Below are 10,036 nucleotides of genomic sequence, written 5' to 3' on the forward strand. Positions count from 1 at the left end.
TTTACGTTTAGTGTTTTGTTTGGAAATTTAGGCCTGGTTTCACAGACAAGGCTTAGATTAGGACAGGATTAGGATTTGGTTCAATTGGGACATTTAAGTAGCTTTTATAATATTTTGATTTGTTTTCGGCCGTGTTAAATATTGCTGCAGAGTTGTTTTATCAATGTAGCCTACTTAAACTCGTGTGAGTTATTCAATAGAGCAAATAGGTCACCATAGAAAGGGGCCGTGTTTCCTGTCTGCTGGCTGATTTCCAGGAACCGAGGTTGCAAACGACATTTGTTATTTTTATTCTTCAATTGAATATCTGGGTGTGGGTTTTCAGGATCATCTCACAGTCCCAGTGGAGTTATCCCTGAATGAGTTAATCCAACCGCTATTTAAAATCTTTCTGCACTTCCGACGCCCTTTGAGTCAGTGAGTTTCCGCCTGTGCAAGCAGCAGCATGGGTAAGTTTCACTTCGAATGCAAGTTTGACTATTGCAGAATTGTTGATTCCACGTTATTTGAAGCATGCGACATTTTTTTCCTCCTCTCTATTACTCAATTGCTTCAGTTTGGAAGAAAGTGTTGCTTGAGATTCTTTAGTTCTAGGCCTGGCTACCTGTCAAAATCATTAAATTACAATTCGTGCGATATTGTAGATTCAGAGTGCACTAAATTTGCGTTTCAACATTTTTAGCCATTTATAACAATAATAAATTCAGGCATTGTTTTTGTTTTTATCAGTGCAGATGCTGCGGCGCATTAACGTCTAAACTTTTTCAGCGTCATTGCTTAATTTACGGCAAACATGCTTTTATTGCAGTTCTTTACTCAAGTTTTACTAAATGTCGTGCAGTACAATGCAATACAGAAGTGTTTGTTACAAATAAGAAAAAACGTATAGATTTCATGCATTTCTTATTGATGCATTAGACTATTCATAACAATACTGCATTAGATCTTCACAGGGAAATTACAATTTAATACAGACCTTTACGAAAGTTTTTTTCTTTCGTGTGTGTGACTTAAAATTCACAGCTTTGTTTTATTTCCACAAAATGAGATGGTGAGGAGGCTGACCTTCACTTAACCCATAAACATTTGTATCAGTGGAAGGATGTTGAACAATTCTTGGCAAGACACGTTGTCTCCTAGATTGTGACATTGCCCATCTGTTCTAGTTGGTTTGTGTGTTTGTCTACTTTATCTACTACTTATAAAATAGTTTACTTGTACACAGTAACTTGGGACTCACACTTAGGCTGTATGATGGTGCACTATGTAGGCAAATATCCTCACAAAACCTACTCTGCAATAATATACAAAAAGAAACTTCATGCTTTCATTCAATCTCTCGATTTATATTACAGATGAAATGCTATGACAAGCCAAGCTGGGTTTATGATACTTCTCAGATTGCGTTGATTCTGACTGCATGAGTCTGTCCTGCTTTAATATTTGATAGTTTGAGTGTAACTCGCATTGTGATATTTTGAGATATGACATTTGATGTCCGTTTGCAGCTTCAACTTGTTCAGGATGTGGACCGGGATATAAAACCCCCCTGGACGCTATGAAAGGTGAGCTGCTTTAAAGCATAATACAACGTGTTGTGTAATTAAATAAATTGGTAATTCATAGTTGCAAGTCACTACAAGGTAGTGGTGACCTTTGTACTAGAGATTTACTGAACCATAGACTGTAAAAAAACAAAAACATGTGAACATCTGATCCTCCTCCCTACCACCAGAGGTCCCTCTTACTTGCAGATTGGCATTGTTCTGATATTGTTTAGTTTTCCTTCTGTTGTCATGTTGTGGCTAGAAGGCATACAGCAATGGCCAGAAGTCAGGCAAAATCTCATGATAAAATAACAATAAATACATTTGCTACTTAGGCCTACCAGATTGTGTTTTATTAACGTCTACACAACTGGCTATATGCACACCATAATCACATACATTTTAGAAATTGAATAAATCTGTTATTTTTGCTAAACTCTTTACTGCACTTTAAATGTTTCAGACACAAATAGTACACCCTTTAGGAAATTAATTAATAAATTATAGGGAGCAAAGATCAATAAATGTTTAAACTCTAAACTTCTTCCAACAGGTCCTCGAGAAGAGATAGTCTACCTGCCATGCATTTATCGCAACACAGATATCCAGAAACCGGACTATCTTGCAACTGTTGATATCAATCCACAATCTCCCAATTTTTGCAAGGTAAAAGAAAAATGTTTGCAACAACACATTTACTTTAATAATCTCCTGTATAACTGTTACTTTAGTAACATTTTCTCCATTTTATGATGGTCTAGGTGATTCACAGGTTGCCCATGCCCAATCTGAAGGATGAATTACATCATTCTGGTTGGAATGCCTGTAGCAGTTGTTATGATGATGCCTCCAAAAGGCGCAATCGCCTCATTCTACCTTCCCTGATCTCCTCCCGTATCTACGTCGTTGATGTAGGGACGGATCCTCGGGCCCCACAGCTTCACAAGGTTCACAAGAGTCTGTCTATATAGGAGTACCCATATTTTGATGGTGTTAACTTTTTTGTAAACGTGTGGGTTAGTAATATGAGGGAGTAAATTCATGAACTGCAGAGTTAATTAAAAGTTACTTAAACTGTTCCTCTCTTGTGCCCCGAAACGAGAATTGCTCCAGAAGGGCAATATACTTGCGATTTTGATCTTTTACTGCTTGCTAAAGTACTTCATACTTCAAGTTTGGTAAACTCAGACCAGCAAATTTGTATCATGAAATGATGTTTAACCAATGGATGTTACAATCTAACGATGAACCACTTGGGTGAACATCAAACAAAACATTTTAGTGAATTGATATTAACTTGATTTAAAAGCTCTATTAAAGGGTTAGTTCACCCATAAATGACAATTCCGTCATTAATTACTCACCCTCATGTCGTTCCAAACCCGTAAGAATTTTATGAAGCGACGAAAAAAATAGTTTTTGTGCGCAAAAAAACGAACTAAAATAACAAAAGTTGTTTTTGCACACAAAAAGTATTCTCGTCGCCTTCATAAAATCAAGGTTGAACCACTGGAGTCACATGGACTACTTTAATGATGTTTTTAAAGGTGCACTATGTAACTTTTCCGTTCACTAGAAGTCACCTATTCAAAACCAAGGCGTAGTTTGATGACCCCAAGTTTGAGAGCAGAATCTTGGGACATATGGTCTTCACCTCACAGCCAGTGGAAAAGAATCGGGATAGGACTCGGGCAGAAATCATGTTCATGGATGCGATTATTAACATTACTGTAGTATGAAGCAGAGCAGGACCAAGTGTTGTGGAGCTGAGCAAGGCCGCTGGAAAGATTGTTAATAAGATGAACGCAACACACACCTCGCAAGCAGCGGGACTTTTATTATACCACAGTCGCCGGCGTTACTTCCGCTTTTCCGGTCATGACTATGAGGTGACGCAGCTCTGATTATCATATTAGATACATCTGAGTGTGTTGAAAATTATGTTATGACGTTACTCTGTGTGTTCACTCGGCGGCACACTGCAGTAAGAGTAAAGCGTTTCTGCAAAATAAAACCGGAAACAGAGGGTAACGCAGATATGATGCCATTGACAGGCGACTCCCTCACATGTTCCGGTTCCTTGGTTAAAATGGCAATTTTCTCACTATTTACAAATAGTTAGAAACATTTGGGATATTGTAAGTACTCAACTGAACAAAATGTATAACACTGGCCTAGTGGTTTTTGGATATTTTACTGAAAAAATGTTACATGGTTCTCCTTTAAAGGTCCCATGGCATGAAATTTTCATTTTATGAGTTCCCCTAGCCTAAACATTGTCCCCAAGTGGCTAGAAATTTTGATCGGTGTAAACCGTCTTTCTCTGCCTTTGAGAAAATGACAGCTCAGACAAGCTGATCTTGAATTTTCCTGTTATGATGTCATAACAGGAACGGTTACCTCCCTTTCCTCCGCCCAGAGAATTTGGCACGCCCATGCGAGCGCCATATTTGTTTGTCCTCGAGAGATCAAGGCTTTAGTAATGGGAAGTTTGGATCATTTTACTGACTCGGATCTTTGAATCTTGTTCAGCAAAAATGCACAAATCTTTTTTCAAGTCATTTAGTTCATTTCAACAGAATCTAATTAAAATGTTACATACTACATTTTTCAACACATTTAGTACTTTTGGAAAAAAAATTAACTATAAGCTAATGCAGCCATGGCCAAACTTTGAGAAATAAATGATTCATTAATTGCTTTGCTTGCTTCAGTCTATGTATGCAGTCTGTTTGTTCACCTCACCTCCCGATCCAAATCGTTCTTTCTTTTGTAACTTCACATTTAATCACGTCTGTTCCCTGGAAAGTTTAGTTCACCTCTCGTGTCTTAGGTATGAGCCGTTCCTTCATCATGTCTGATCTGGGCTGTGACAGCCTCAAATGCAATACATGCGCCCGGAAACAGAATTGATTAGTTCACCTCTCGAGTCTTCGGGTTTGAGTCATTCGTTCATCAAGTCCCAGCCTCATATGCACGGCTATGCAGTCACCGGAAACAGAAAAGATTAGTTAATCTCTCGAGTCTTCTCGTTCAAGTCGTTCGTTCTTTTTTCACGTGACCGCTTCCTTGTTCAGTGTCTTGCAACATATACAATATTACAGTCGTATTATTGACTGCATGTTGTAATTATATTTATTATTATAAAATCATCAGAAGATATGTGCAATAAACATTTGTTATGCCTTGTAAGGAAGGTTGTGAATTAACCATAGACTGTAAAGGAATTAACTAATTTCTGTATCAAACACAGCTGTCACGTCACGTGACAAAAGAACGAGACTCGAGAGATGAACTGTTTCTGCATTCAGCCTATGGGGACTTGAACGAGAAGACTCGAGAGATGAACTAATCTTTTCTGTTTCCGGTGACTGCATAGCCTTGCCTATTTGTCTGGGACTTGATGAACGAATGACTCAAACCCGAAGACTCGAGACTGGTGAACTAATCAGTTTTGAACGAATCGCTCTCTGAGACAACCCATTGTTCTCGAGTCATATTAAAGATTTGTTCAAAATGAACGAATCGTTCATGAACGACACATCACTACTTTCTGGGCCTTGAAAGTGTTAACTAAATAGTTGTCTATGGAGGGGTCCGAGAGCTCTTGGATTTCATAAAAAATATCTTAATTTGTGTTCCGAAGATGAACAAAGGTCTTGCGGGTTTGGACCGACCTGAGGGTGAGTAATTAATTACATAATTTAAACCTTAAAGCGATAGGTCACCCAATAATTTTATATATCCCATAATTGACTCACCCTCAAGCCATTTTAGGTGTATATGACTTTATTCATCTGTTTACCCACAGAACATCAGTTAAGAAGAAAGTTTTGTAGTACAACAGCAAACTTGAGTGCATTTTAACGGTTTTAATTTTATTTGAGAAGCATGACATCATCATGACGACATGTTCTGATGCCTTTATTGATTGAGGTCCAAAGTAATTTTGGTTTAACATCTACAATACAATGTTTAACATCATGCACGACTGTTGACTCTGAGAATGTTTTGCTCTTGCCAAACCCGTGACTTCTTTACATCTCTGTCCTCCTCCAGACAGTCGAGCCCACAGATCTGTTCTGGAAATGCGGCCTTGCCAACCCCCACACTTCTCACTGCTTAGGCAGTGGACAAATTATGATAAGTACCATGGGCGATCCCTCTGGCAATGGCAAGGGTAAGATGCTGTGTTTACCTCAGTGTATTTACAATACACACTAGGCTTACTTTTTGTTTGTGTTCATTGTTAGGTGGTTTTGTGTTGCTGGATGGCGAGACTTTTGAAGTCGTTGGCAACTGGGAACAGCCAGGTGATGCAGCACCATTTGGTTATGACTTCTGGTACCAGCCTCGCCACAATGTCATGATCAGCACTGAGTGGGGAGCACCCAAAGCTTTGGGAAATGGCTTCAACCCTGCAGATGTCAAGGCTGGTATGTGCACTTTCAACAGTATGTTTGATGCATTGCAGCCGACTGGCAGTGATGATCATATCTGTTTGCAGGTCACTATGGGCAGCGCCTCCATGTGTGGGACTGGACCACACACAAGCGGATTCAGACTTTGGATCTAGGGGAAGAGGGTGCTATTCCTCTAGAGATCCGATTCCTACACGACCCTGCTGCGGCTGAAGGATTTGTGGGCTGTGCACTTCAGAGCACTGTCTACCGCTTCTACAAGACTCCGGCAAGTACATAAAAAGCCCTTTCACTGTTAAAATCTTTTCTAGCCTTTTTACAAAGGCTAAAAACAGGAAAGCCTTTGTAAAGGCTTCTTTTCTTTTTCAGTTTTTAGGCAATTCATGTTTTTAGCTTCAAATTGTGTTTCACAGAAAGGGGACTGGGCTGCAGAGAAAGTCATCAAAGTTCCTAGTAAAAAAGTGGAAGGTTGGGCTCTTCCTGAAATGCCAGGTAAGTGGTTTTAGAAATGTACTTTTAGTATAATTTTTTTTGTTACGTTTTTTTAATTAATGGAAATACTCAGGGAAGGAACAAGTAAAAAAAAATATTATATGCTTAATGTGATATTCAGAAAGAGAAAAAAAATGCTTTAGTAGATCAATAATCCCAAAATATGATGATCCCCTTGCAAAGGACTCCCTTTAAAAAAACAAAGGCGACTATGTTTTTGTGTTTAAAGACCCAAAAGAAAAAAATATTAAGTGTGATTATTATACACATAACATAAATTAAATATTTGGCTTTTATTTGTCATTGTACTAAAGTCTAAATAAATTATTAAAATATTGTCTGGATTCATTTGTGTGTTTTTTTTTCTTCATGTTGTTAATTTGATGTAAGATTTATCAACCTTTATATCTGACTGTTAAAAACTAGGGCTGTCAATAAAATAGTTATGATTATAGTTATTCATTATCTTAACTTATTTTGTAAATGTTTTTAAAAAAAGATATTGTATTAAACATTGATATCTAACAGCCCTGATATCTAACATAATTAAAATTCTTGGATTTTGGTTTTCCTTGGACCCCAGTTGAACAATCTGCTATAATGGCAAAAAGTGAAAATATTTAAATAATCTATATATTTTAGTGTAATGTAGGATGAATAAACCCTTATTTCTTTTTTTAATATATATTTTATGGGATTTATTTCTCAATTTTGCACTCATTTTTTTTGAAAGAATGAAATTGTAATAATGTAAAATTTTGTAAAAGTTAAATTGCATTAAACATTTAATATATGAAAATGCATTCAGTAAAACTTTTTTTTTTTCACTCCATGTTTTCCCCCTTTTGGATTTTTCAGTTTGACAATGTGCTATAATGTCAAAAAGTTGATATAAAGTAAAAGACCTCATTACTCATGGATTTTTTTTTTTGGCATAGGTCTCATTACTGATATCTTGATCTCATTGGATGATCGCTTCCTTTACTTCAGTAACTGGTTGCATGGAGATATTCGTCAATATGATGTCACTGACAGGAGGAATCCACGTATGGTTGGTCAGGTAAGACAACTTCAATTAGCACGATCAATACGCATTTGTTTACATTTATAGAAACAATAAATATGTTGAAACGGCAGAACTTGCATTTTTAATTCATCAAATGCATTTTTGAGGTCTTCCTTGGAGGCAGTATTTTGAAAGATGGACCAGTGAAAGTTTTGGAGGACAAAGAACTGGACAGCCAGCCAACCCCACGGATACTGAAGGTACCTTTTCATTTCCAAGAATGATTCATGTGAGCTCTGTGTACACATTTGAGTTAGCCATTTATGCAGCGGAAAACAGCCTAAAGCTGCTGGCAACTAACTAATTGATAGATGACCCAGCTTATTGTCCTCCAAATCATTAGGTCATACAGAGCTAAACAGAGCAATTAGAGCACATCATTTGCTGGAGGTTAAATGTTCTTTTCCTCATCAGGGAAAGCGGGTACAGGGAGGCCCTCAGATGCTCCAGCTGAGCTTGGATGGAAAACGACTGTATGTCACCACTTCTTTATACAGTGCCTGGGACAAGCAGTTCTACCCTGACCTTGTCAAGTGAGACAAAAAAAAATATTTTTTAGAAATGTTATTTGAGTGTTTTGTGTCAAGTATCAGTATAAAAGCTTGTTTTTGCCCCGGAATAAAAAAATGTATTTTTCTCACAATTTTGAGATATAAACCCGCAATTCCAACTTTATAATTTACAATTGTGAGTTTACATCTCAGTTTATTTCTCAGAATTGTGAGATAAAAAGTTGCAATTACCTTTTTACATTTTTTTTATTCCATGGCGAAAACAAGCTTTCATACCTATATTAATGTTTTATCTCTCAGAATTGTGACCTTTTATATCTCACAATTAAGACTTTCTAACTCTCAATTGTGAGTTTATATCTTGGAATTCTGACTTTATAACTTTTGAGATATAAACACGCAATTGAGAGAAAAAAATCAGAGTTGCAAGTTATAAAGTCAGAATTGCGAGTTTATTTCTCAGAATTGTGAGATAAAAAGTTGCAATTACCTTTTTTATTTTTATTTTATTCTGTGCCGAAAATAGGCTTTCATACCTATATTAATATCTTATCTCCCAGAGTGGTGACTTTATATCTCGGAATTCTGACTTTATAACTTTTTTTAGATGTAAACTTGCAATTCTGAGAGATGAAATATAAATATAGGTAGGTATGAAAGTCTGTTTCTGCCATGGAATACATTTTTTTTTAAGGTAATTGATACTTTTTATCTAACATTTCTGAGAAATAAAGTACGAATTGTGAGATAAAAACTCACAATTACTTTTTATTTATTTATTTTTATTCTGTATAATGGGTTAGTATAGGCTTTTTTAGAAATAACCTCTGACTCTTATTTCACTTTAGGGAAGGGTCAGTCATGATGCAGATTGATGTGGACACCAATAAAGGCGGCCTGAAGCTCAATGAGAATTTCCTTGTGGATTTCGGAGCAGAGCCAGAAGGTCCTGCACTTGCTCATGAGCTCAGATATCCTGGTGGAGACTGCACTTCTGATATCTGGTTATAATAATTGGGGCCAAGCCATCATGTTCCATGGAGCAAATTATTATTCTCACAATGGAGTGGAGATATATCATCATTATTATGATCGTGTTTAGTCTATGTATGGCCCAAATCCTTAATCATATTATGTGTCTATTAGTGATTCCAAGAGTGAATTATGTCGTGAAAAACTTATTTTGATTGTCTTTGTGCTGTTTCTACTATTTTTTTTTAAATACATATTATGTATCCCAATGAACTCAAAGGCCTTGTCATTTGTTGTTGTAAGCGCTTTCCAAGTCATTAGAATTGCAAAGCAGATTTTAAACACGTGATGCAAGTGCATAGAGAGAGGACAAGCTCACCTGTTCTAACATAAAGCAATTATGTAGTATTTTGGTTTTCAGTGTTTTAGAAACTCAATATGGACATTTAATAACAAATTTGAATATTTTTACATATTACATATTTTTACATATTTTTCATCAATGTGCTGAGAAAGAGAATAAATACAACAGCGGAAACTATTTTCAAGGAGTTATGTCAGCTAGTTTAGTTAGGTTTATTGCTATTCATACTATACAAGTATGAAAAAGTATCTCTCCAAGTCTACAGAATATTACTTTGTACACAAGCACACTTTTTTTTAACAAAGTACTGTGATGTGAATAAATACATTACAACAAGAAATAATCTAACAAACCAAATGAAATCTGCAGTAGTAATGATTGTGCTAGTGAAAATGTATTTATATTTTACTATTTATTATTTATACAATAATTACATTATATATATAAAGTATAATTAATATATTATCATTATTAGTATTATTTGTTCTTTATTATAAATATTTAGGTTAACGTTTCAACATGTTTTTACTCTGTCAAAAATGCATTAATATCATTAAAAAAAAAAAAAGAACAAGCATGTAAAATATTTATCACACTCTTTACCTGTGTCTCAAAACCTAGAGAGCTTCCTACCTAGCTAACATTTGTGGGCATTGCGTATA

The 10,036-nt window shown here is 36.1% G+C and overlaps 1 protein-coding gene across 2 annotated transcripts; it reads left to right on the forward strand.

Moving 5' to 3' along the window:
* Positions 1 to 191: 191 nt before the first annotated feature.
* Positions 192 to 9,729, forward strand: selenbp1 (selenium binding protein 1). 2 transcript variants are annotated; one of them, XM_079836894.1, is made up of 12 exons: positions 192 to 449; positions 1,509 to 1,565; positions 2,101 to 2,213; positions 2,309 to 2,494; positions 5,607 to 5,727; positions 5,801 to 5,983; positions 6,055 to 6,236; positions 6,382 to 6,460; positions 7,399 to 7,520; positions 7,634 to 7,726; positions 7,941 to 8,059; positions 8,887 to 9,729. In XM_079836894.1, the coding sequence occupies exons 1-12, from the start codon at positions 446 to 448 to the stop codon at positions 9,047 to 9,049; spliced, it is 1,422 nt and encodes a 473-aa protein (XP_079693020.1). In that variant the 5' UTR covers positions 192 to 445; the 3' UTR covers positions 9,050 to 9,729. The 2 variants fall into 2 exon arrangements, with proteins under 2 accessions (XP_079693020.1, XP_079693021.1); XM_079836895.1 differs by lacking the exon at positions 192 to 449 and adding an exon at positions 1,232 to 1,266 and having other exon boundaries at positions 1,356 to 1,565.
* The last annotated feature ends 307 nt before the right edge of the window (positions 9,730 to 10,036 follow it).

This window comes from Gobio gobio (genome assembly GCF_949357685.1).
Source record: "Gobio gobio genome assembly, chromosome: 15".
Classification (NCBI taxonomy): Eukaryota; Metazoa; Chordata; class Actinopteri; order Cypriniformes; family Gobionidae; genus Gobio; species Gobio gobio.

Excerpts from the sequence above, each read along its gene's own strand:
- selenbp1 (XM_079836894.1), top strand. Across the intron at positions 1,566-2,100 it reads CCCCCTGGACGCTATGAAAG|GTCCTCGAGAAGAGATAGTC; the intron begins GTGAGCTGCTTT and ends TTCTTCCAACAG. Across the intron at positions 2,214-2,308 it reads AATCTCCCAATTTTTGCAAG|GTGATTCACAGGTTGCCCAT; the intron begins GTAAAAGAAAAA and ends ATGATGGTCTAG.